This window comes from Pseudoliparis swirei, chromosome 3 (assembly GCF_029220125.1).
Source record: "Pseudoliparis swirei isolate HS2019 ecotype Mariana Trench chromosome 3, NWPU_hadal_v1, whole genome shotgun sequence".
NCBI classification, from domain to species: domain Eukaryota; kingdom Metazoa; phylum Chordata; class Actinopteri; order Perciformes; family Liparidae; genus Pseudoliparis; species Pseudoliparis swirei.
This window is the reverse complement of record NC_079390.1, coordinates 13965536-13993157: the sequence shown is the minus strand read 5'-3', so window position 1 is coordinate 13993157 and position 27622 is coordinate 13965536. Positions and strand designations below refer to the sequence as shown.

Below are 27622 nucleotides of genomic sequence, written 5' to 3'. Positions count from 1 at the left end.
TATAAAGACCGCCCAGGCTGTGTCAGCTATATAACTGGACAAAACCGAACCCTATTGACCAGGGTCTGTCACACAATCAGTCTGGTAATCACCTTCACTGTCAGCTAATGGGATTCACCCCAAAAAAAGGAGGCAAATACGTTTCAGCAATTCCATGTTGTATATGAAACCCTTCAACCCGTTTTACGACGTAGAATTATGTTCTGCTGAGGGCCAACAAAAATCTCTTGGCTGAAGCAAGTGGCAACATCACAACACACATCTGCAAGGCATTTCCTCGTCCGGTGCCTCCGAGCTTCTCCCTCTCTTCTCATGCTTTTGCTTTCTCCCACACAAACAGAGAGGCTCAAAGTGTTGAACAGTGTATGTAAAACCTAAGTGTGGCAGGTAGGTTAATGCTATCTGTGGATCTCAGTGTGGCATCCTGTGCTTAACACAGAGACCAACAGAAAACACTGCCCCCCCCCCCCCCCCCCTTCTGTTCTCCCTTCCCCAGCAGCCAGGCCAACTGTTGCTCCATCTCCAGGGCAGATTAGGGGGAGTGCTGGCTGCTGAAGAATGCAGTCCTGCTGCTGCTGCCGCCACTCTCAGCTGAGGATTTATTAGGACTGCCCAGGCTTTTGGCCTCCAGCGAGCAGAGGGAGAGAGCAGGAGAGGGCGATGGAAGAGGAGGACCTCTGCGGAGATATTACAACATGTTGGTGCCTCTTAAACGACCTGTGTTTGAGTTCATTGATGCCTTCTTCGCACAGCTTTCTTAACTCTGATGAGGAGTTTGTTAAACGGGTTGCGGATGAAGGGTTTTACTTAATAGAAAAGAAAAAAGGTTGCCAAGACATTACATAAAGCACCAAATCAGACACCAACACACATATGTTTTAGCTTCTCAATATCATGTATACTGAAGGTGAACACACTATTTCACAAACTGATGGTAGATTGTGTCTCTGGTCGCGATCACATGAAACACACGTCACCCACATTAAGCAGACCGGTGCTGTGTCAACATTTAAGCGGACACCGTGTGATACCCAGCCTGAACCACATAACAAAACAATAACACCACAACAGCAACAAGATGCGAGCAGTGATGTGTATCCATGGTGAGCGGCTAAGAGCCTCCACAACTAATGCAGTGGCCTAGATGCAGGCTGCACACATCGATCAGATTGACAATTGAGAGGTCGTCTCGTGGCCGATAAGGCATTTTTTTTCTTCTTCCTCTACATGTGGCAGCTATGGAGAAACCCATCTTGTAAGATGAAAAGGAAAAAGGACGCCAACTGTGCAGCCGTGCCAATGGCATTGTACCAAGCTGTTGTGAGTGGCTACCAGATAAGCAGAGGCACACAGAGGTCACCGCGGAACGATTATTTTCACCTTGGCGGCCACCGGTGTGCCGTGGGGATGTGCAAAGAGCACAGCGCTACATTTAATCTGCTCTTCACATCTATCTGGAGCTAATACAGACTTATGCGCTTCATTTGCTCAGTAACCCAGTAAATGTAGATGATTTGTGACGGCCAATTAAGGATAGATAATTACCAAAAAAGCAGCTGTGTTTGCATCCCACATGTACAATGCATCACATTGTGGGCATTAAGTAGTTCACCCTTGTAAGGTTGTTGTGAATCAGCAACCTTACACATATATGTTGAGTAGCGATGGTAGCTGTGTTTTATCACTGTGTGCTACTGAAGGTTTCTGCGCTCCGGTTAAGCTTCCTCTCGTCACTTATCATACAGCACCACCTGCTGGAGATGCAGGGAAACTAAGTTTAACAAACTGTTTTTTAGTATTTAAACTATGTCCTTCAGTTTTGATGCTCTGCAGTTCTGTTTTTATGATGCATACAATATAAGTGGAAGGCTTGAGGTAATATATGTTGCCACTGCACACGATTACTTTTATCTTTTTATGGAATGCTATAAAAAACACTTTAGGAGAGTAATACTGTAGGCCCACCAGATAGTGCTGAGTATGTACGGCTGTAACTCTGGGGTCATCTTGTTAAAATGGATTCTACTGTACAATCAGAGTAAAGTCCTTCTTAGTTAACTTTTAGTATTGATAGTTTATACAGTGTAAAACTGTTTCTACATAAACGTCTGTTGTAAATGGGTTAAGATGTGTCGAAAACACTTTGATTTACCTTTTTCAAGTCTATCTTATTCACAAAACTGCAACAACATTGAAAGTGTTGTTGTTTGTTGTAATTGGTTCTCTTGTTCATACTGGTCAAAATAAGGTTACGTGACCAAATTTCAAGGAACAATCAAATGGGGACATTCCAGTGCCAGCGCTGGACAAGGAGTTGTGCTTGTTTTCAATCCAGGGAGGATCTAGGAAGAGGGATTCCGGGCAGTGACACAACAGGGCGCTGCATCCAAATCCTGCATCCAAGTCCTGCATCAAAGTCCTGCCTCGAGGTCCTGCATCCAGGTCCTGCCTCGAGGTCCTGCATCCAGGTCCTGCATCCAGGTCCTGCATCCAAGTCCTGCCTCGAGGTCCTGCATCCAGGTCCTGCATCCAGGTCCTGCATCCAAGTCCTGCATCCAGGCCCTGCATCGAGGTCCTGCATCCAGGTCCTGCCTCCAGGTCCTGCATCAAAGTCCTGACAGAAAGCCTTCCAGACTTGAAATGGGGATCTCTGTCTGAGGCGATGTCCAAATGTATACAACGGAGGCTAAACACAGAGACACAAAGCGCAATTACTTCGAGGATTTCTCAACAATTGTAAAAGGATAACTGAGACTTACCATTTGATGTGAAGTGCATTGAATCATATTCTATGTAAGAATGGTGCTATAGAAATACAAAATGTAATCATAAAGTTGGCTACAATGTCTGAGTATGAAAATTCTTCTTAGTTCATAAAATCTAGAATATTTAACAAGTACATGTTTTCTTTCTGTTGTTTATCCTGACAACATACTTTGATTTGTCCTTTTTTACTCAAGCAGAGAACAAACAAACAGTTTCGTGGTAAAATACCAACGGCATGGTCGTCAAACACAATCTATTAGTTTTTTGGGATTAACGTTAAAAATTGCAAAGTGTAACGTTAGCCATTTGATGCCGGACTTCTTCCCATCTGTTTCCTCTCTTCTATTTGCAGTGCATGATCACATTGAAGCTAAATGTCACTTCCCGTTTGAACTGTCTCTTGTTATTGGTGCAGATTGACAGGATGATTGTCAGCCAAAAATGCATTATGTTAAAATCATGTGGCAGACAATCAGCGATGGGTTTGACTGAACGCACTCAAGATGCACAATTCTAACAATGAATCAGCGTATGCATCTTGCCAGTTCAAACCCCCTGCAGACCAATATGCAAATCTAAACAAACACCCCTCAAACAATGCCAGTCCCAAACATTTAACGTTTACTGTCCTGTCACCTAACAGCAAAGCTAAGATATCAACTAGAATGGGCACTCGGTAGAGCGCATACCTTCGCATATCACAAGATTGGGCATTGAATTATGAACATTTTGGCATTAGTTGCATGCCAATTGGATACAAATTGACCGTGCTATGGTAAAATGAAGATGTTGACCTTTTCATGACCTTGACCTTTGACCCGATTGATCCCAAAATCTAATCAAATGGTCCCCGGATAATAACCAATCATCCCACCAAATTTCATGCGATTCGGTTTAATACTTTTTTAATTATGCGAGTAACACGCATACAAATAAATACACGGCGATCAAAACATAACCTTCCGCACTTTCAATGCGAAGGTTATAATGTAAAACAGCACTGACAGAAAAATAAGTAATTATTTCTGTCTGTATTTTGCAAACTGCTTGCTATACTTTCCAAATACAACATTAACTTCCCATTGAAAATGCGGAAGGTAATGTTTTGATCGCCGTGTATTTGTATGTGTGCGTGCGTGCGTGTTATTCGCATAAGTCAAAAAGTATTAAACCGAATCGCATGAAATTTCGTGGAATGATTGGTTATTATCCGGGGACCATTTGATTAGATTTTGGGATCGATCGGGTCAAAGGTCAAGGTCAAGGTCATGAAAAGGTAAAAATCTTCTTTTTACCATAGCGCGGTCAATTTATATCCAATTGGCATGCAACTAATGCCAAAATGTTCATAATTCAATGCCCAATCTTGTGATATGCGAAGATATGCGCTCTACCGAGTGCCCGTTCTAGTTTATTTTGCTTCCGTGATCCATTTTTCGGAGTTGGCGTATTTAGGAAATCCAGTTGATCTCGATTTCTGTCTTTGCAATCTCAGAACTATCTGCTATCTGTCTGAGAAAATCCAGAATATGTTTAGAAAGATTACTGTCTTTGTGACCACACATTACTAGAGAAAGGATTTTAGGATTTTAGACACCTCTTAGGCAATATTTGAGCTTGATCAGGGAATTTCAGATGAATGTAATATGGATTGACGAATCCCAGTTTTAACCTATTCAAATGAACTACTGGGTCGACCGAAGAAGACCCACTTACGCTTTTCTCGACCGAAAAACAAATTCCAATTCAGAATCCAAGTTCAAATTGTAATTTCCTCTGTGATGCAACACTGTGGGGATGGTGACTACACATATGTTTGACTTGGGGCCAACATTTAAAATGTAAATAGTAGTAATTGGGTCTAAATTAGACTGGTTTTAACGCTTTTAAATTTCTCAATATTGAAGGAAAAACATCGATACAACAGCTGATGCTAAACCTTTGAACGGCAGTGTACATATGGGCATGTATTTTTGTCTTTTTAAGACATACCTGAATAAGTGGCCTTTAAAGGAAACTTGGATGACAGTCATCGTCTACCTTCCCTCGACTTTCTTCTTTCCACATAAGTCGGTGGGAAACGGTTGACAACTGAAAACAATAGAAAGACCGCATGTGAGTAGAGAATTAAATTAATAAATGAAATAGTCCAAAATGTTTGCAATGCAGCTTCTTGTTAGATGAACAATTATGAAAGAAATTAATTTGCACTGGAAATTAGTGAACAATAATCAATCAAATAATAGTCTCACCCCTCTGGCTCGTTTACGTTGGTGCACTTTTTTCTTTTTCCGTGTTTGAGAAAAAAAGCATTAAGTAATCATAATTGTCAAATGTGTCTGCCAATATGCCAGTGCCGACACATCGAGTTGTAATCAGAGAGGCAGTAATGTAGATGCCGAATGTCAATGAAAAAATAGAATCTATAGCCCATGTAAAGGACATTATTGTCTGTAAAGCCCCTTTTCATAACCCTCAATCAATTCGATAAACAACATAAATCAAGGCTGCAAAGGAGAAAATTATGCTTTCTTCACAGACATTGTCGGCTCAGGAATTCTCCACCATTAACTTAATGTGGAGAACCCAGTGGAGTGTCTCTTTACAAAACAAATGCCTATGGAGAGAGCCATAGCAGGTGTCCTATCAAATCATCACAGTCTCAGACAGATTAGCCTTGCCGCTGTTCATTCTGTTATCAGTAATGTTATACATTTGAGCATCTCTCTATGAGCTACCTCAGCATTTCTAGACACTATTAACCAGCCAACTATGGATTCCGCTTCATCCACTCCACTAGTCTGCTCCAGCATTTTATGTCTTCAAATAAGCCACAAAAAGAGTGAAAAATACAATTGCATAAATCTGACACTATGGCTCAAAACTGAACACACTTTATCTTACGATGCTGTTTATCTTCCGTTAAATTCCAGTTTACATTTGGTGGCCAGCAACCTCTCTCTTTTGCACGAGGATACAAATAGTCACATAATTAGATGTTGAGTTATTGCGCCCTGAAGGGGGATATTCTGATTTTACAGATTAAACAAAGAAACATTTCAATATCGATTTGCATTTTAAAGGTGGACATTTTCAGTGGTCAGTCAAGTCAAAATTGTGCTTGCATCGAAGCTCCTGTACAGATAAGAAGGCTGTATCTCTGGAGCCCATTTTGCACATCTCTGCTGACCCACCACTGCCTGTGATTTCTTGTGGCATTCATTCCATACACAGTAAAATTGGGAGGGTCAATTTAACACTTAAGAGTATATTTTAACACTCAGCCAGTGAACATATGGCCCCTTATTTTAGAGTTTTAAAGTAACACTGAACATAGTGTTAACATTTCAGCGTTAATGCAACTCTGGTAAGTTATTATTCTACACTGAGAAGTGTTAATTTGATTAACACTAGTCCGAGTGTCAAATGTAAATAACACTTGTAGTGTTATAACACTACAAGTGTTTATTTACATTTTGATATAAAAAAGTGATTTTGAGAAACTTACTGCAGTCTTTCCAGAATTAAAGCGCTCGTAAAAACACAGTTTGAAGGGGGGGGGGGGGGGCGGAGCTTTCCAGTGTAACAGTGAACGCTGTCATCACTGGGGTTTTACTCTTGATCTAGTTATAATGACTCTGACAGAATCAATTCACTTAAACACTGAATTTGTCACACTGGGGAATTTACTGTGTAGAAAACACCAAACAAGTTAAAGAGTAAACCACTGCTGCAGACGATTAAACTGTTTGTATTAGGACAAATGATGAGGTTTAGGTTTCAAAGTGCCGTAAAACTTCCTTCAGATAGCATCTCTTTGACTATTATCAATTAACCTTAGCCTCACATAACTAATTATGTCTTATATCAACACAATTTGTTCAACTCTGGCCTAATCACCAGTTAGAGTTTTGCGAGCAGCCTAGCTACCAGGGTTTTTGTAATCCTTATCTAGTCTGGTTTCACAATCACACATTCTCCCACACAGGGAGAGCCTACTTGAAGAACTCCTGGCTGGCTGTGGAGGAGTAGCTGCTGTTGGTGGCGTGGTTGGTACAGTTGACTGTGTTCCAGGTGTTGTTGCAGTTCTGCCAGGGCAGCGGCGCCTGGAAGGAGCTGAAGAGATAGTAGAGGGCCCAGGTGATGACCACATTGTAGTAGATGCACATGATGAAGGAGATGGCCACCGATGCAATGCCCACTCCTGAGGACAAACACAATATATTGTAAAAAAAACCAAAAGTCAATTTGTCAGTTTGTATCTCGTTCAGCGAGTGGGGAAATCAAATGAATGCCACAGATCACCTTTTAAGAGTGGGCAGACGGTAGCCAGGGCGTGGACAGGCCCTTTCCTGGTGTACTGACCCACAATCAGCTCCATGTAGAGCAGAGGGACCCCCAACACCACCAGCATGAGCAGGTACGGCACCAGAAAGGCACCTGAAGGAAAGTGATGGCAGGTCAACTGTCACACACATATCCCTGTTTTATATCCTCTAATGTTTAACTTTTATGAAAACCATTCAGCCACGAGTATTTTTACTACTCACATCCTGGATCGGGTGAGATAATTTAAACCAATGTTCCTTCCAACTGGACATGTCTGGTAGTTCAGTTTGAGGATGTCATGACGTGCCTCACCTCCTCCACTCCTGTAGCAGAGATAAGGGAACCTCCAAACATTGCCCAGACCCACGGCACAGCCGATGCCGGCCAGGGTGAACTCTATCTGTCTGCTCCACGTTGGTCTTTTGAGCTGCTGCTCCATGTCTGCTCCTCGTGTTGCCGCTGAAGCTCGACTGGGCCCAAGCTCCAGGGAAAGGTTGGCTGGGATTTAAGTAACTCAGGGTGACATAACCTTTCGTTTCATTATCCTTAATGATTAGCTTTGCAGACACACTGCAGCAGCTCTGAGGCTGACAAAGAGGACGATGTTTGCATAAACTCATCAGATTGGTGCTTATGTAGCAGCAGGGGTTAACGATTTATATGTATTTTATTTAAGAGATGAATGTTTATCATCAGTCTTTTTCTTTTTTTATTATTATCATTTGGTCACCAAGTGAGCCCCATTTAGCTCATTTTAACATCTGTATTTTGACACAGAGTATTGATAATAATACTTCATACAGACAAGTAAATGAGTGAACTTGTCAAGTTGGAATTATTTTTTATTTTTTTTATTCTGAATGTTGCATTAACAACTCAAATAGCATTTTGTGTTTTAAATGTTTGACGATTATTAACTTCCAGAAGCTTGGTCCAAAAAAGTCATAACTTAACTACTGAACATTTTTTAACTTTTAATCTTCAGAACATGTTATGGGTTCCACAAGCACCAATGCCTTTACATCAAGATACATCTAAAGCTCCTGGTATAGAGCTGTAGATAATTAGGTATGTTATGACTAATATGTTATCTATGTGTAGCTCTGATAATATATTTTGATAAGATAGATAATCATAATGATAATGTGAATAAATAATAATGTAGCCCTGTCTACGATAGGATTTGAGTTTTCTAATTTGTTTGTACGATTTAAGTTTTCTAATTTGTTTGGTGATCTGTCTGTCCTTGTTTTCTGGTGTTTGAGACCAACCGCCAATCCAGCCTCACCGTCAGGTAGAGGGGCGGGGCCTACGTGGGAGCACATTGTTGTGATATATAGGGGACAGCGACAGCTGTGATGCATCAAGCACTAAACCTGGTCCGTTCAAAGTGCAGTCTTCAAGTAATCCTGATGAATACTTCTGGTTCAGATAAGGAGAGAATGGGCATTTTGCTCCAAGGGGCACGGAACGGGAGAATCCACATAAAGGCCTCAGAAGGCCCGTAGTCTATACGTCTGGTCCGAGGAGCACCAGAGGGACAAAAAGAGAACCCACATAACCCCTCAGGAGAGCAGCATATGGCGAGGCTCCGCAAGATAGAAGTCCCTGAAAAAGATCCCACTTTAAGTAATAAAGTGGGTTTCAACAGGAAATGTAAGCATGAAGCTTCATGTGTTCTCTGTCTGACAGATTACTGTCAAGCATACTTCGTTGGAGGGCTCTTAATACAAACGACATTGTGACATTTTCGCAGTTTGAAGCATAAAATAATCCCCACAAGAGGTGAACATTTGAACCACAGCTACGAATAAATTAAAATAGTTTTGACTGCTTGCAGGAAGTCAGATATTACAGGACACAGCAGTATGTTTTTAACATTTATTTGTATTAAAATGGGGATCAGAGTGAGGATGTAAAGAAAGGTGAGGAGATAGGTATCACAGTGATAATGTAAAGAAAGGAGAGGAGATGGGGATCAGACTGAGGATGTAAAGAAATGAGAGGAGATAGGAATTAGAGTGAGGATGTGTGCCTGCAGCTCACGAGCTTGTCGAGGAGGCTCTGACAATTCTTCAACCATTACGGCCTCAGAGAAGGTATCCAGCACCTCCTGAGTGAGTGTTAAACATCTTTCTGTTTCTAACATGCTCTCTCTCTCTCTCTCTCTCTCTCTCTCACACACATATGAAGAAGGCTACTATACCAATAGATAGTAGAGGTGAGCAATAAGACATGTTTGATGGGGCTAGTTGGATCCCTGTTTAGTATTGAGCTCTAGTGGTCTGTCTCCGCCTTGTGGCTCTAACAAGTACAGTCCTCGTCTTCGTCACACATAGATGTGACCACACTGCTGGTCATGTCAATCTCGCCGGCTGCATGACCGTCAGCAAAATAACTCTTTTTTTAGATTTCTAAAGACAGACAATGAGCCTTCCTTTCACTTGTTTTCCCGAATAAAGTTTTTTAAGCCGTTACTAAAATGATTACTCCTATGTAATAGATACCAGTTTCTTACACCTCATCATTGGGACCTCTGTAATTGGTTGCAGTGGCGATTTTTAGAATCAACACTTGTGTTTGTTTGACCAGAGCCAAGAGGTACATTAAATGATGTTCGTATTTTTTCTGCTGACTGCTTGTTAATATCCGCCGGAACTGTTGATGCTGGCTGCTGCTTCCGTCGGAACTCTGACACGGACGGACCAAACAAACGATGCTGGCTGCTGCTTCCGTCGGACCTCTGACTCGGACGGACCAAACAAACGATGCTGGCTGCTGCTTCCGTCGGACCTCTGACGCGGACGGACCAAACGAACGATGCTGGCTGCTGCTTCCGTCGGACCTCTGACTCGGACGGACCAAACAAACGATGCTGGCTGCTGCTTCCATCGGACCTCTGACACGGACGGACCAAACAAACGCATTGTGCTTTGAACAACCCTCCGCCCGAAGCCCAGCCAGAAGAAGTCCGCGTCGCAGAGACCTCCGAGTCCACAGGAACCGTCACGAGTCAACATGAAGCTTCGCGGGAGAATCCTCGACGTCGCGTGTCTCAACCGTTTCACCCGTAAGTCGCGTGAGCTTCTTTTAGCGCCAACCGGGGATCTCACCAGACTTCCGCCAGGAAACTCGCGTTATGTGGTTGAGTTGTTATGACAAGTCGCTCCGTCTTCTGTTGAGCTCACAATACGGTCTGAAATAGTTTCTTAATATTCTGTGAAGATGGATCGAGATGTGGTTTACGACGTGAACTCCGGAGTCCACAAGTGTTGTTCCTCTGCTGGGAATTCAGTCCTCAGCTGATTAGTAATTATTACAATAGTTGCTCTAATCGATTACTTTGTCAATCATTGCAGATCTTTTTCGAAACATAGCAAAGTTCCCTATTATGAGAGAAGTATTAGTGAATTATATTATGCACCCCCCGCCGTGGTAGAGCTCAGCCGCGATGCGCGCACACTGGTGAGCAAGTTATGTGCAACCCTGTGTATACATGTATTGTAAATAACCCCTTAAAAGGTTTATTGTTTTGTGTTGATTGCCTTATTTTGTATCTGCTTTATTGGTTTTAATGTATGCCTTTTTATATTGTATTGATTTAATGATTTTGTATATGTTTTAATCTACTTCCGCTCTGAGCTAAATTTGACTTTTATTTTGAAATGTTAGAAGGAAGCGCGCCTTTATTTTGTGTTAATATACAAACTTGACGGTACGGCTAAATGTTACGGACGGATGCGCATTTTATTTAAAGTTTGATAGTTTTAATGGACCCGTATGAGGCAAACGCTCTTACGGTGGTGACAAGGAGGTTTTAATTCAAGAGTTTTGGTTCATGATTATACAACGGAAGAAAGGAAATAAAGAAGTTCACCAGCAGTAAAGTCTCACGCCGATTGATATACGGGGATCCGTTACATGTATATATCCGTCTTTTGTCATAAATCTTTATGTTCTCACAAAAATATACCGAGAATATCGGTAATATGTGATTAATCATGATTAATCCACAGAAATCTGTGATTAACCTGATTACAATGTTTAATCGTTTCACAGCCCTAGATATAATATAACATTTTATAATATGATGTAATATAATATTTTATAAAATGTTATATTATAATTTAATGTGATAAAATATATTATAATTCAATATATTATAATATAATATCCTATGATATAATATAGCATAATTTGATGTAATATTGTATATTACAACATGATATAATATAGTATAATGTGATATAGTATAATATGAAATGTATTATAATGTGATATATCATTGTTGAGTTTCTCAAATAGTATAACTCAAACTGAAAACAAGAGATTTTAAGATTGAACAATGTTTTAAAACAATAATGTGTGAAGATATTCATTATTCACAGCACTGGTTTGTGAAAACTGTGTTTGTGTTTGTTTTCACGAGTTTAATCAAAGCTCTTCTTCAGACTTCACAATGGTTAGTTTGTGGTTGGAGCATCAGCTGATCTCCCAGGTCAACAATAAAGGTGACTCTAGGAGGTGTGAATGAATGAGACGCTGTGTGTTCCTGGTGGAAAGACGAAGAGCAGCTGATTGTTACCTGTGTCTCCAGGAGTCGTCACCACCATCTCAAAGCTGACAGAATGAAGAACCTCTCCAACTTCCTGGTAGGATCACAATCCTCCAAACGTCTCTCAAGTCCAGATTTGGTTCGTTGAAGCAAAACCCAGATCCACATGAGTTTAAAATGAAATGCTTGTCTCTGTCGGCCTGTCTGTCTTTCTGCCTGTCTGTCTATCTCTCTGTGTGTCTCAGGTTATAGAGGCCAACCTGATTGGAGAGATGAACCTGAAGATCGAGACGGATCTGGTTTCCGTCACCACTCACTTCAAGGACCTGGGGAACCCTCCGTGGGGTAAAACGAGCTTCCTGTCAGCTGTTTGTGTGTCGCAGACGTTCATGAACCCCACTGGCTTTACTGCAGATGGTTTCCTGTTGACGTTGGGTCTGGCATTCATGGTTCCCTGAGGATGAAGGTGACCGTCGCCCTGACTCTTCATGCACAACGTGTTTTATTTGGTCCAACACTCTGATTCATGAAAAATACCTGCAAAAGTAATCCTCAGTAATGGCTAGGGTTGGGTACTGAAAACCGGTGCCAATATGCAACATGCAGCAAATGCAACAAAATAATTGCGTGTAGAGGGGGTTACAAGTCCAATTTAATGAAGCATCTGGCAACGCATGCCATCCATTTGAAAGCGGAGGCATGCACCGTGTTTAACTGTCTGCTTGAGCCCTGCGGAGCATATCAGCGGGCGGGCGCTCCCTGGCACCTGCGATGGGGAGACTGGTCACCCTGAAAACGTGGAGACCGATGATGACAAGAGCAGCCTCAACTCAGATTAGTACCATAATGTTGATTGCAAGTCTTGCATTTATAAAAGTAGGTCAAAAAATTATAAATTAGACATTATAACCACGTTTAAGCTAGTTTGCAGCTCGCGCTAGCTATGAGCGCGACAGTCTGCTCTCCGTTTGTTGTCAATGCTCCATGAGAACGGCTTTTACAGGAAATATGGGCAAAGAGGTATTAATGTCCTCATTGTCAATTGTCGTTTTGTATTCAAGCATCTAGTTTTCCTTTTGTCCAATTTTTTAAATTCGGCACAAACATCGACATGAACTCAAAGATCAACGACAAGTTTTTCTAACGATAACAACACGACGGCATAGATGAACTTAATTTATAACCTCAGATGCGTTTTAGATTCTGTTTGATTGGACATTTTGGAGCTCTCAACGTTCCCAATGGGGGTGTTGCAGAGGGACCTCTTATCAGAAAGGATGAGGACACATTCTGTCTCTCCTGCCTCCTCCCTCCTCCCTCCAGGGGATGACGCCTCCCAGGATGGTGGTCCTTCTCACAGCAGGGACCCAGAGGCCATGGTCCAGGCCCGGGTGGACATCAGGAAGCTGCAGCAGTTCCTCATGGGACAGCAGGTCAACCCCAGCAAGGCCATGTGTAGTAAGCCCCTCCTCCAGCCAATTATATTCATATGGTCATCATAACCTCAGCACTGAAATAAGAAGGGAAATATCTTGTTTTATGATCAGTGAACTGGATTAACATGAGCCGAATGGAACAAATCTTTTTTGTATATCCCGGCTGCAGCTTCAGATTTCTTTGTAGGATCCAAATTTCTACCATGAGATCTAAAATGTCTTTTATCAAGTTAAAGAAACTCCAGAATGAAGTTTGCTGTAGCTGGGAGATATGTACATTAATAGATGGTTTTGTTTGTTTGACTTGAAGTATCTGACGGCATGTTCCATCACTGGTTAAATCCTGTTTTGATCTGGCCCCCCAGACATCGTCCATGAGAGGGTTGTCCACCTGATTCTGCTGCATGAAGATGTGTCGCTGCAGTATTTCATCCCTGCCGTGGCGTAGGCAGAGCGCTGGCCGCACGCCTTCTGACCGCACGCCTTCTGACCGCACGCCAGACGCCATCTGTCTGCACACTGAGACTTACGGGGAAAAGGAATGTGAACCGGTTTCAGGTGTTTCCTCTCGTGGCAAAGAATCCATCTACTAGTGGACCCCATGAGACCAAACTCACCATGTAGTCTGTCCTTCATTTGGATGAGACTGAAGCTGGTCCCGGTTCTCATAGTGGACCTCAGGAAGACTTTACCACACTAACCTGGGGTAGGAGTGAGGACAAGCTGGTAAATACACATTTAACAAAGAGGATTTGGATGGTTAAGATGAAATGGAAACCTGACATTTTCGTTGTTTGCAATTGAGTTAAGATTATTATGTTCTTGGTATTAAACATGTTTAAGAATGAATAATATTTTGATTTAAGTTTCCTTCTTGAAAACCAAACATTTGCCCACATAGCGTACCACCTTTTGGCTTTTAGTTTGCTCTTATGTTTGGTGTTTCTTCCAATAAATACAATTTCAATTAATTGGATTTAATGTTCATTCATTTCATTTGTTTTTCTCTTTTATATGGACTCCCAGTCCACCAAGTACGGACTAGGCTAACGTCCTGTTAACTAACGTCATTTCAGTTACCTTGTCACCTTTTTCACCCCTCAGGAGTTTGCAGGTATGCACTCGACAAGCCTTTAACCTTTATCGCACGACTCCGGCCCTCCCTGTCCCCTGCCACCATTGAAATCCTCATCCACGCCCTCATAACATCAAGACTTGATTACTGCAACAGCATCCTCTACGGCTCCCCCAACAAAGTCATCAATAAACTTCAATGTGTCCAGAACTCTGCCGCCCGTCTGCTCACCTCCACCAGACGCTATGAACACATCACCCCGGTCCTACACCACCTCCACTGGCTCCCGGTCAAGTACAGGATAGACTTCAAGCTTCTACTGATCACCTACAAAGCCCTAAGCAACATGGCCCCTCCATATCTTTCAGACCTCCTCCCCCTCCACGCTCCAACCCGTTGCCTCAGGTCCGCCGGCACAAACACTCTGAAGATCATCAGGACCAAGCGCCGGACCTGGGGTGACCGCGCCTTCTCAGCAGCTGCACCCCCCCCTCTGGAACGCTCTCCCCATCCACATCCATCAGGCTCCCACCCTACCTTTATTTAAGCAAGCCCTCAAAACACACCTCTTCCAAATTGCTTTCACCTGCTAATCCCTTACCCTGATATGACTCATACAGCTTCCCCAGTTTGTTTTTCCTTTCTTTACGTTTCTGTTCCTGTTTGTTCGTCTTGTCTGTTATCCTTTTGTTTGTTCTGTCTGTTCTCTTGTTCCCTGTAAAGCGTCTTTGGGTATTTAGATAAAGCGCTATAGAAGTCCGAATTATTATTATTATTATTTAACGCATTTAATATATGTTTAATACAACTTTATAACTGAAATGTTTTCATATTAACTTTATAATTAACACAGGAGACAGAGATAAAATGATCCTAATACACATCGAGTGTACTTGTGTCTCCACATTGCGTTGTATATGTGCTCGATGTTGCCTTCATCTCCAAGTTTGTGGGACAGAAATTACTTTAAACATTTTTAATACAAATATAAATCCTGAAATAAAAAGACTAATTATCACATAAATTTGATCAATAATATGACAAAGTAAATTAATATTGTTTGTTTATTGCCATTTCTACAAACACTTATGTTTCCCTTGCTCTAAGAGGGATGGCTTGAGCTCTATTATTGTTTGATTATAATCTTTCCCTTTTGGCTAGAAACACTTCAGTCAGCCAGTGAGATGTCAGGACTGTGGCATAGTCTGACTTCTACTGTGACATAATATCTTTCCGGAAACACTTCTTTCACTTTAACTTCTCGGGACATCTTGAGTTTTGTTAAAGAAGAGCTTGTGGCTGGTACGCTAAAGCAGTGGCGGAGCGGTGCAGAGCTTTTTGAAACATTCTCATTGGAAACATATTAATAATATTTATTTGTATCTAACTTTAACTTTAATTTCCTGACAATCTGTACAGTAATAGCTCATTAAAATAATCATGGGCATAGCCAAGGTCAATAATAACTAGAATGTAGTCTCGTTTTTTTCAAGACTTGTAAAGAAAATTCAAATATTGGAAAAATATGACCAATATTTATTTTTAGCCGACTTTAACTTTAATTTCCTGACAATCTGTGCAGTAATATCTGTTGAAAATAATCATGGACATAGCAGAGGCCACCAATAACAACAATGCAGTGTCATTTTTGTTAAGACTTGTAATGATCTGCTTTAAAGAAATGTCAAATATTGGAAAATTATTGATATTATTTTCTTTATGTCGTGCTTTAATTTGGAAATCAAATGTCAGATTGTCTCTGAGTGACACCGTGAGGTGGTCTCCACACAATACCTGTGGACGAGTCAGACTGTCTGAAACCAGCTGGACCCGCCACACCAACAGTTGTTTCAACTGATCCTGACCCAAAAGTGAGGACACCCAGCAGCCCTGCTCCTCCTTCACCCCCTGGTATGTCCTCTGTGAGGACACCCAGCAGCCCTACTGGGAACTATGGCATTGCAGAAGATGCTGTGAGTACTATGCAGCTTTGTTTGTTGCAAAGTAAAAACGCAAATGTACCTTGCAGATATTTTCAATATGGTTCTTTATGACACCATGACACATTCCTTGTATATATAAATATACATGGCAATAAAAAGTTTCTGATTATGATTTTGATTATGTTGTTATCGGTGCCTTTTCAGTGTTGGTAATTTCTTCATTAAATTTTGAAATAAGCACCCGCAGTGTTATACAAATTATAATAATGACATTAATTCATTAAATTCCCAGTTTCCCCCTTATATTTCAGTCACATTGTGTTCCCTTGCACCTACATCTATGGATAATGATACATCAATTACCTTCTGTTCTGGTACACAATCAGTAAAGATAACAGTTGTTTGAGTTAATTTGAATAAAATTGGGAATAATTATCCTGCACGTTGCTGGCCGTTTCTCCATTTTATTCATATCAACAGTATCAATAGTTAACAGTAATAACAGTAATGCCTTTGAGTCAAGTTGAATCAAAAAGTGAGAATATTTATTGTATATCAAGTGTCTTGTGATTGGCTGAGCGAGTGAAGGGGGATGTTGTTGTTTGTGTTACTCTGGAGTATAATGTCTCACGGTGTTCCCTGTTTAGCGGAGGCTACGGCCCACAGTCGCCTCGACTGTCCCCGAATAAACGGCAATAAGCGAGACAATGTCTCGTAGCGCTCCTGGCCCAGGGTCGCTACATGTTGTATTCATTATAATGCATTGGACGAGTCCAATGTGGAGATGAAATGAAAATATAAAATATCTTGACTATATCTGGAAATATTTTAGTGTACAGATGCTTGCTGTTTAATTTTAAGTTTGCCGACAGGAGGAACGATGTACTCGTTCATGTTTTCTGGACATATTTCTGACACTGAAGGTGTATTTTTTTACATTAAAAAAAATGTATACACAGCGCTGTGGTTGTGATTGACATGAATGTTACAATCCATGCATGATACAATATTACAAACATTTACCAGTTTAATAACAGGTGATAATAATAAACATATCTCATTCAAATTACGTGACCCGGTCAGGTGACGTCACAGCAAGGGGCGTGGTCACAGCAAGGGGCGTGGTCACAGCAAGGGGCGACGTCACAGCAAGGGGCGTGGTCACAGCAAGGGGCGACGTCACAGCAAGGGGCGTGGTCACAGCAAGGGGCGTGGTCAAATGGAAGGTTCGGAGTTCCTCCAGAACATGGATGTTCCGTTCAGAGAGTCTCACTCACTCAACCGCCTCTCACCAGTGAACACGGAGTTTTCTCTGGACGAAAAGCAACTCAACAAGCACCCAGTGAACAATAGGGTAAGAACTCAAACTGCTTATTAGCTAGTTGTACGTGTGTTTTCACCTCGAGTCCAAGTTAAACACGCACCAAGTAGCTCGCTAAAGTACGGTTTAAAAGATATTACAAGCTAGCTAGATTGCATTAGCTCTTAAACTTTACTTAAGCATATTTTCTCTATTCTGTGAATACTTCACTTCATATAGTTGTTTAATCCTTATTGTCTTTACTGTATTAAACAAATATATGAAGTGAACAATTTACAGACGATCAATTATGCTTCAGTAAAGTTTAAGAGCTAATACAATTTAGCTAGCTTGTATTATCTTGTACACTTTACTTTTTAGCTATCCACTTCGTGAGTCTGAACCTGAGTGTCTTTACTGGTTCAGACGTATTAGCAATACAATAACTATAAAATAAGTCTGTATCACGCAGACTGCCTCATTTCAAAGTTCGATATAATATTGGATACGGTTGGATTATTGATACTGATTCATAAACATGTGAGCTGTATTTAAATGTAGCATGCTGTACAGTTGAAAGCAATTTAACACGTCCTATGTATTGTTGGGTACCCTAGAACTCGCAGGAATACAGGACTGGTACCTCTGTAGTATCCTTAAGAGAGGCAGCGGCCCCCGAGGGCCACCAGTATGTACGATTCCCGTCAACATACTGTAGCCTTGTGTCCGGGTTGAGCTGGCGGGACTCGGGTGGAGTTGGCCGAACTTCACGTTGATCCACATCTCCGGTGGATGACGAATCTCAAAAAACGTGCAAGGGTTCTTATTTTCTCCTCCTCCCCCTTTAAGGTGGTGGAGGAGTCTGAGTCGCTTGCTCCTTGACCCCGAGCCAATGAGCGGTTCAATTGTGTTGATATTAGAATAGAATAAAATAGAATATAGAATAGGTAGGTAGGTATTCCTATATTAGTCCCACTGTGGGGAAATTTCAAAATCCCAAAAGTTTAGAATGAATTATTTTGAATGTGTTGCATCTTCAAATTCACTCTGATTCTTCTTTCAGTTTTGTAAATCACGCTTTGGTGGGATAAAGTCGGCCTCACTAAAGCCACATTTAGTGGCTAGGAGGACCCCCAGCCCTTCTCCTCCTCCTCCTTTCATATCCTCTGTGAGGACACCCAGCAGCCCAGAAGATGATGTGAGTACTATGCAGCTTACTGTATTGGTCTTGCTTTATTATAAGTCATATTTTGTGATGCCTTTATTTTTGCAAAGACGTAATTATCATTTGTTGTCGTCTTCCAAACAGGGTGAGCCTGGAGGAGTTCAGCTAGCCGCTGCTGGGGCTGCAGCTTCATTCTGGTTGCCGTCGGAGATGAGAAAGACCCTCCCTGCAGGAGGGGCCGGGACTGGACGTGATGGTCTCCGGAGTGTCTGTGTTGGATGGGTACCCTAGAACTCGCAGGAATACAGGACTGGTACCTCTGTAGTATCCTTAAGAGAGGCAGCGGCCCCCGAGGGCCACCAGTATGTACGATTCCCGTCAACATACTGTAGCCTTGTGTCCGGGTTGAGCTGGCGGGACTCGGGTGGAGTTGGCCGAACTTCACGTTGATCCACATCTCCGGTGGATGACGAATCTCAAAAAACGTGCACGGGTTCTTATTTTCTCCTCCTCCCCCTTTAAGGTGGTGGAGGAGTCTGAGTCGCTTGCTCCTTGACCCCGAGCCAATGAGCGGTTCAATTGTGTTGATATTAGAATAGAATAAAATAGAATATAGAATAGGTAGGTAGGTATTCCTATATTAGTCCCACTGTGGGGAAATTTCAAAATCCCAAAAGTTTAGAATGAATTATTTTGAATGTGTTGCATCTTCAAATTCACTCTGATTCTTCTTTCAGTTTTGTAAATCACGCTTTGGTGGGACAAAGTCGGCCTCACTAAAGCCACATTTAGTGGCTAGGAGGACCCCCAGCCCTTCTCCTCCTCCTCCTTTCATATCCTCTGTGAGGACACCCAGCAGCCCAGAAGATGATGTGAGTACTATGCAGCTTACTGTATTGGTCTTGCTTTATTATAAGTCATATTTTGTGTTGCCTTTATTTTTGCAAAGACGTAATTATCATTTGTTGTCGTCTTCCAAACAGGGTGAGCCTGGAGGAGTTCAGCTAGCCGCTGCTGGGGCTGCAGCTTCATTCTGGTTGCCGTCGGAGATGAGAAAGACCCTCCCTGTGCAGGACCAGAGGTGGATTGCCAACACCCTCTTAACGATCTACATTTGTGTCAGACAGGAATTTTTATGTACAGATTTATGAACAATAATCTGCCCCACAATCTGTTACGTATGTTCACAAGGAACACACATGTCTACAACCACAACACGCGCCTGCGTGGTGGCATACATATTAATAAACATACAGTCGACATTGTATTTAAAAGCTTCATCCGTAGAGGTCCAAAGCTCTGGAGCCAAATTCCGGACGAGGTCAAATCAGCATCCACCACCAAGGCATTTGGTTCCCGCCTTAAACGCCATCTCACTTCACTTTAAAAGTTATTATTATTGATATACAGCCTGGCGGCACAGTACAATAGAGGAAAGATATTTAAATTTAATTGTATATACATACCTTGATGTTCTTGATATTATTATTTTTTCTAAGTTATCAGTAGTTCACATTTGCCTTTATTATTATTTTTACTATGTTTCTTTCTTTTTTGTTTTCTTTTTCCTGTTCTGGGTTAAAGGGTTCTGGGCGGGGCCGTCCAACTCCTCATCTCAGAGGAGCCTACAGACCTCGGTCTTTGGACGGTCCTCCATTCGTACATTTTTGTTGTTAATGTCTGTCAGTATGTACACGTTATGTAGGTACCTACGGAAAATAAATTACTGACTTACTTACTTACTCTTTCCCTCCGGCAAACTGCGGACAGATTTGAAGCTGTGGCATCATCTAAAGGTCTTGTCATCACAGTGATCTAAAAGACCAGTCAATCCTCCTCTCCCCATCCTATAATTCGACAAACACAAGCCTGCATGGTGTCAAATCTGTGCACACTGCAACATAGTCATTTGGTGCATAACAACCATAACTAAACTTGCATGTTTTATTAGAAACTGTAGGATATCACCCCTGCCCCTTTCTACCTTTTTCCTATCTTGGAAATTGCTCTCGCAAACAAATCAATAAACACTCAGATACGGAATTTTTATTTAATAGAGTAAATGTCCATGAGAATTGCCCAAGTGAAGAGCCAGTTGAAAACCGTGAATTACATTGATGTGTTTGCACGCACACACACACACACACACACACACACAAACAAACATAACAATTGTATACAAGACAGGACAGCACTACTATTGAATTTTTGGCAGCTTCAGTGAGACATTAGAGGAAGCATCAACTGGCACCGTGCAGACAAAGGAAGGGAGAAAGATGACGGGGGAAGTACGCAGTCTGTCAGAAGCAACGTCAGGTCACTGCTCTCCTCGTCTGCTCACTGGCGAGCTCCATTCATCTTGGAAGATAGCAATTTATGTGTCAAGTTAACCTCCCTCCACAGACTTGGCTCCGTTGCCTTGACCGGCAACAACTCCACTGACAATTCTATCGAGTAATAACACAATCACAGGGCGCGGGATAGAGCTGGGGAACAGCTCTCACAGCCGGAGTGCATTAACCTCCTTTACCCACCATGGCCCATACAGCGTCGGGGCAATGCCAAGGCAGCCATTCGAGGAAAAAAAACCTGCCTTAACAGAAACAGGTCAAAGTATACAGTTAAAAACCTTAAATCGAGGCTCAGATCCCATTCTATGTGAAAAGAGATACTGGTTATATTTTATGATTGTATGTGATGATTCCTTGTTGGCATTGAAAGATAATTTTAATTGAAGAGTTTTAAGCTTCGGAAGCATTGTATTGAGATGAATTTAAAAGTAATTTGCCAGCCACTGTTTTTTCCCAGATGTTATTCACAAGCTCTTATTGGTAGAAAATGACGCAAATATTACAAAGATGTGGAATTCAATAGCCACTATTGAATAACATATTCAAAGCAACCAACATGCAAAAAAACAACTAAAAAATGCAAAGAAGAATGCACTCATGGTTGTGTATTATACAACAGTATATTGTACCAATCCTAGTGATGGAAAGCAGGTTAAGGAAGTACATTAACATTACCATTAATTCAATTCAATTCAGTTTATTTGTATAGCCCAATTTCACAAATTACAAATTTGTCTCGGAGTGCTTTACAATCTGTACACATAGACATCCCTGCCCCAAAACCTCACATCGGACCAGGAAAAACTCCCAAATAACCCTTCAGGGGAAAAAGGAAGAAACCTGGAGGAGAGCAACAGAGGAGGATCCCTCTCCAGGATGGACAGATGCAATAGATGTAATGTGTACAGAAGGACAGATTTAGAGTTAAAATACATTCAATGAATATGACAGAGTGTATGAATAGTTCATAGTAGGCATATTCCACGATGGAGACCTCCACGATCCATCAGGCAGATGGCGGTGGGAGGAGGAGGGCGGAGTCTCAACAGTAGGCGGAGTCTCAACAGGACAGTGGCGTAGTCAGGAGCAGGAATTCCACGACCCAGACCTCAATGATCCATCAGGCAGATAGGATCTATGCCGTCTCATAGGGTCCGATGACCCCATGAGACGTGAAGTCAAAAGGACTCCGGGAGAAAGCAGAGTTAGTAACGTGTGATTGAGAGATGAAAATTCATCCTTAAGGAGAGAAAAAAGAGGAGATAGGTACTCAGTGCATCCTAAAACGTCCCCCGGCAGCTATAAGCCTATAGCAGCATATCAAGGGGCTGGACCAGGTGAACCTGATTCAGCCCTAACTATAAGCTCTGTCAAAGAGGAAGGTCTTAAGTCTACTCCTAAACGAGGTGACTGTGTCTGCCTCCCGGACTGAAATTGGAAGCTGGTTCCATAGAAGAGGAGCTTGATAACTAAAGGCTCTGGCTCCCATTCTACTTTTTAAGACTCTAGGAACTACAAGTAGTCTCGCATTTAGTGAGCGTAGCTCTCTAGTGGGGCAATATGGTACTACAAGCTCCTTAAGATATGATGGTGCATCACCAATCAAGGCTTTGTACGTTAAGAGAAGAATTTTAAAAGTGATTCTTGATTTTACTGGGAGCCAGTGCAGAGCAGCTAGTGCAGGAGTGATGTGATCTCTTTTCTTAGTTTTAGTGAGAACACGAGCTGCAGCATTCTGGATCAACTGAGGGACCTAAGAGACTTATTAGAGCAGCCTGATAATAAGGAGTTGCAGTAATCCAGTCTCAAGTAACGAACGCGTGAACCAATTTTTCTGCATCTTTTGAGACAAGATGTGCCTGATTTTTGAAATATTACGAGATGAAAGAATGCAGTCCTTGAGATTTGCTTTACGTGGGAGTTAAAGGACAAGTCCCGATCAAAGATAACGCCAAGATTCTTTACAGTGGTGTTGGATGCCAGGGCAATGCCGTCTACAGAATCCACATCACCAGATAATTGATCTCTGAGGTGCTCAGGGCCGATTAAAATTACTTCGGTTTTGTCTGAGTTTAACATCAAGAAATTGCAGGTCATCCATGTTTTTATGTCTTTAAGACATGCTTGAATTTTACCGAGTTGGTTGCTCTCCTCTGGTTTTATCGATAAATATAGTTGAGTATCATCTGCATAACAATGAAAGTTTATGGAGTGTTTCCTGATAATATTGCCCAAAGGAAGCATGTATAAGGTAAATAAAATTGGTCCAAGCACAGAACCTTGTGGAACTCCGTGATTAACGTTAGTGGTTATCGAGGCATCGTTTACAAATACAAACTGAGATCGATCTGATAAATAGGATTTAAACCAAATTAGTGCCGTGCCTGAAATGCCAATCGACTGCTCCAGTCTCTGTAACAGGATGTCATGGTCAATGGTGTCGAATGCAGCACTAAGGTCTAACAAGACCAGGACAGAGAGGAGTCCTTTATCTGCTGCCATTAAGAGGTCATTTGTAATTTTCACCAGTGCCGTCTCGGTGCTGTGGTGTTTTCTAAATCCTGATTGAAATTTCTCAAATAAACTATTATGATGTAGAAAGTCGACAACTGATTTGCGACCACTTTCTCAAGGATCTTGGAGAGGAAGGGAGGTTAGAGATCGGTCTGTAGTTAGCCAACACCTCTGGATCCAGAGTGGGCTTCTTCAGGAGAGGTTTAATAACAGCCACTTTGAAGGAGTGTGGTACGTGGCCTGTTAGCAGAGACACATTGATAATATCTAATAGAGAGCCGCCAATTAAAGGCAAAACGTCTTTAAGCAGCCTCGTCGGGATGGGGTCCAAGAGACAGGTAGACGTGTTCGAAGTAGAAACCGTTGAAGATAATTGGTCACGGTTGATGGGAGAAAAGCCTCCAAATATACACCAGGGCATACAGCGGTTTCCAAGGCCATTCCACTTGAGGACAGATTGGCACTGGTTATGGGCAAGAGAATATTAATCTTGTCCCTAATAGTTAAAATCTTTTCATTAAAGAAGTTCATAAAGTCATTACCACTAAGGTTTATAGGAATGCTCGGCTCCACAGAGCTGTGACTCTCTGTCAGCCTGGCTACAGTGCTGAAGAGAAACCTGGGGTTGTTTTTATTTTTTTCTATTACTGATGAGTAATAGGCTGCTCTGGCATTACGGAGGGCCTTCTTATATGTTTTAAGACTATCTCGCCAAATTAAGCGGGATTCTTCGAGATTAGTTGAACGCCATATGCTCAAGCTTTCGTGACGCTTGCTTCAGTTTGCGGGTCTGAGGGTTATACCAGGAGCAAACCTCCTCTTCCTCACTGTCTTCTTCTTCAGAGGGCTATCGAGTCCAGTGTCATTCTCAGAGAGCCTATGGCACTGTCAACAAGATGATCAATCTGGGACGGACTAAAGTTAGACCAGGAGTCCTCTGTTATATTGAGACGTGGTATCGAATCAAATACAGAAGGAATCGCTTTAAATTTAGCTACAGCACTGTCAGTTAGACATCTGGTGTAGAAACTTTTGACTAACGGAGTACACTCCGGTAGTATAAATTCAAAAGTTATGAGGTTGTGGTCTGACAGAAGAGGATTCTGTGGGAAGACGTTCAAATGCTCAATGTCAACGCCATAAGTAAGAACAAGATCAAGCGTGTGGCCAAAGCTGTGAGTGGGTTTCTGTACTCTGACAGAAGCCAATCGAGTCCAACAAGGAGATGAATGCAGCACTAAGGCAATCATTATCAACATCCACATGGATATTAAAATCTCCAACAATAATAACTTTATCGGTTTTAAGAACCAAACTTGATATAAATTCTGAGAATTCAGATATAAACTCTGAATATGGACCTGGTGGCGGTACAGAATCACAAATCGAATTGGCTGTAGTGTTTTCCAGGTTGGATGTGAAAGACTAAGAACAAGGCTTTCAAATGAGGTGTAGTGTAATTTTGGTTTAGGATTTATTAATAGGCTCGATTCAAAGATGGCTGCTACTCCACCTCCTCGACCGGTGCCTCGAGGAATGTGAGTATTAATATGACTTGGAGGAGTCGATTCATTCAGGCAGACATATTCTTCATGGCTCAGCCAGGTTTCAGTTAGGCAACATAAATCAATGTGATTATCTGATATTAAATCATTTAGTAACACAGCTTTAGATGACAGAGATCGAATATTTAGGAGACCACATTTAATAGTCCTGTTTTGTTGCACTGCTGAAATAATGGTGTTAACTTGTATAAGGTTATTGTGTACGACTCCTCTTCTGCTTACTTTTGATTTATTTAATTGAAGTGGCCGTGGGACAGACACAGTCTCTACTCTAAAGTCATGGGTGGGTAACTGCTCGAATGGAAGAGCAGAGAAGGCTGTTAAACTACAACTCTGCTCCCGGTTCCTGATCTGAACCCTGGGTTGTCATAGATTAAGTCCGGTGATCAACTTGGTCATATTCGCAGAAATGAGACGCGCTCCGTCCAACGTGGGATGAATGCCGGCTCTCCTCATCAGATCAGGTTTTCCCCAGAAAGTCTTCCAGTTGTCTACGTAGCCCACATTATTCGCTGGGCACCACCTCGACAGCCAGCGGTTGAAAGACGACATTCGGCTATACAATTCGTCTGTCTGCAAATTTGGGAGAGGGCCAGAGAAAATTACGGTGTCCGACAACGTCTTGGCATAAGCACACACCGATTCCACATTAATTTTAGTGAGTTCCGAGCGGGGCTCGTGCATCATCACCACCGCGTGTATTACAATCTGACTGTATCTCCGCTTATCCTTAGCCAGCAGCTTCAAACAAGACTCCACGTCGCCCGCTCTGGCCCCCGGGAGGCACACGACTCTAGTCCGTGGCTTCGCTATTTTCACGTTCCTGACTATAGAGCTCCCGATAACCAGGGTGTGTTCCTCAGCGGGTGTGTCGCTGAGCAGGGAAAACTGGTTCGAAACGTGAAGTGGTTGGTGCACAGCGGGCTTCTGTGTAGACTTACTACTCCTGCGAACAGTTACCCACGATCCCGGCTGCTCGGGGACCACCGGGGAACAGCTAACAGCTGACTGTAGCTCCGCGCCGGCTACGGGAGAGGGCGGGCTAACTAGCATAGCTGTCTGAGCTTCGATAGCGCGGAGCCGTGCATCTAACCCACTTAGACCTGCCTCCAACCTAGCAAATAAACTACACTTGTTGCATGTATCGTTATCATTAAGGGAGGCAGGGGGATAACTATACATTACTGTAAATATTACCATTTTACACCACACCATTTATTTGACAATAATAATTTCCAGGCATTTTGGGATTTAGATATTACATTAGAAAAACGTATGAGAAGCTTCAAACATAAAATGCAGGCTTAGGGTTAGGGTTAAACCAGGAGGTTTTTGTAGAAGTATATCTACATCTAAACCAACGACAATAGGAACAATTAATACTGTAAACAAAAACTATACATATTGGTCATTTTTTTTGCTTTATTCTATACTTTACTCAAATAGAAACATGAATGCAGGACTATTACTTGTAATTACACTCATGGTTCAGACCTGTAACAGTGACAATGAGTGACGGTAACGGTTTCAGTGAGGTGACATAATTAAATCTTGCCCTTGCACCGCCAAGCCTAAATCCTTTCAGCTTGAAGACACACACATGAACTGATGTTTTCATCAACTCACCAACAACAAAAGGTCGAAGCTAAGAGACAAGTGGTTAATATGTCTGTAGCCTTGAGCATTCATATATATCTATATTAATTTTCAAAGTAGTCAGTTGTTTTACATCAGCCAAATCCAGAATGTTACCTCGACGCTGACATAAATATATCAGTATGGACCTGGAAATGCTCATCCTGCCACGGCTGGGTTCCTGGTAGTGTGAAGGGGCGACCTAGGAAATACATTGATTTGCACTTGAGTGATCGAATTCGACTTGATGTGATCTTGCAAATGTTTTAATTCGTTTTTTAAAAATGTTTTATTTCCTATATTTCGGCTGTAATATCAGGTTTGTGAATGTGTGATGAATCTGGCATTAGGAGGACATGATCTAGTCAGTAAGGTGATAACTTTCAGCATCTGTAACACCAAGCAAAGGGTAATGTAATCAGAGAGTCTTACAGGAATCTAGTATACTCACTATAAACAGTGAGTAATGGGGGATTTGTGAGAACTAGGTGTAATAGCGCTCCTAGCGATTGCAGTTACGTATTACAATGAGTTTACACGTTGGATGGTCAAGACAAATAAATAACTATGGATTATGTGATATCAAATGAATGACACTGTATGTAATTTGAAAATGTATCAAATGGCTGACCTGTTCCCCTCTTGGTTGCTCTGCTGCAGACTGTTCTGCTTTTTAACTGTTTTGCTTTTTAACTGTTCTGCTTTTTAATTGTGTCCATTTTTAAATATGTTGTACGGCGACCTTGAGTGCCTTGAAAGGCGCCTTATAAAATGAATGTATTATTATTATTATTATTAATTACATTGATTGATTGATTGGTACTACAAACTGTGGATGAGGACAGTTTCTTGTGTGTTTCAGAGTTTAGTATGTTTTATAAACTATTGATGCCTTAACTTCCCACTTGATAATTACAGTTACAATTACTTGTAAACAGTATATACTCATCTTCATAACATACTGTTTTTTTCACTGCTTTACAGAAAA

The 27622-nt window shown here is 41.8% G+C and overlaps 2 protein-coding genes and 2 long non-coding RNA genes across 7 annotated transcripts; 3 read left to right on the top strand and 1 right to left on the bottom strand.

The window, feature by feature from the left end:
* Window positions 1-6761: 6761 nt before the first annotated feature.
* Window positions 6762-7534, bottom strand: LOC130191711 (sodium-dependent dopamine transporter-like). The gene is made up of 3 exons (XM_056411376.1): window positions 7408-7534; window positions 7072-7206; window positions 6762-6970 (listed from the first exon to the last, which is right to left on the bottom strand). The coding sequence occupies exons 1-3, from the start codon at window positions 7532-7534 to the stop codon at window positions 6762-6764; spliced, it is 471 nt and encodes a 156-aa protein (XP_056267351.1).
* Window positions 7535-9998: 2464 nt separating this feature from the next.
* hus1 (HUS1 checkpoint clamp component) lies at window positions 9999-14062 on the top strand (the record flags this gene model as incomplete). Its single annotated transcript, XM_056406510.1, has 5 exons — window positions 9999-10165; window positions 11693-11747; window positions 11896-11995; window positions 12974-13108; window positions 13452-14062. Coding segments are annotated over 5 exons (540 nt in total), but the record flags the coding sequence as incomplete, so codon positions are not given.
* A 1126-nt stretch (window positions 14063-15188) lies between these two features.
* LOC130189120 (uncharacterized) lies at window positions 15189-17063 on the top strand. The gene is made up of 2 exons (XR_008830715.1): window positions 15189-16134; window positions 16752-17063. It is a non-coding gene; the product is annotated as an uncharacterized LOC130189120 (long non-coding RNA).
* A 256-nt stretch (window positions 17064-17319) lies between these two features.
* LOC130189107 (uncharacterized) lies at window positions 17320-20537 on the top strand. 4 transcript variants are annotated; one of them, XR_008830708.1, is made up of 4 exons: window positions 17320-17458; window positions 18468-18602; window positions 18714-19441; window positions 19553-20307. It is a non-coding gene; the product is annotated as an uncharacterized LOC130189107 (long non-coding RNA). The 4 variants fall into 4 exon arrangements; XR_008830714.1 differs by lacking the exon at window positions 17320-17458 and adding an exon at window positions 20340-20537 and having other exon boundaries at window positions 17994-18602; window positions 19553-19650; XR_008830710.1 differs by lacking the exon at window positions 17320-17458 and having other exon boundaries at window positions 17994-18602; window positions 19553-19650; window positions 20154-20307.
* Window positions 20538-27622: the final 7085 nt, after the last annotated feature.

What these genes read in the sequence shown, in the direction of transcription:
- LOC130191711 (XM_056411376.1), bottom strand. Translation starts at nt 7,534, where the DNA reads ATGGAGCAGCAGCTCAAAAGACCAACGTGGAGCAGACAGATAGAGTTC. An exon ending in CTGCTACAGGAGTGGAGGAG is followed by an intron (nt 7,207 to 7,407) that starts GTGAGGCACGTC and finishes ACTTTCCTTCAG; the next exon opens with GTGCCTTTCTGGTGCCGTAC. An exon ending in CGTCTGCCCACTCTTAAAAG is followed by an intron (nt 6,971 to 7,071) that starts GTGATCTGTGGC and finishes GTTTGTCCTCAG; the next exon opens with GAGTGGGCATTGCATCGGTG.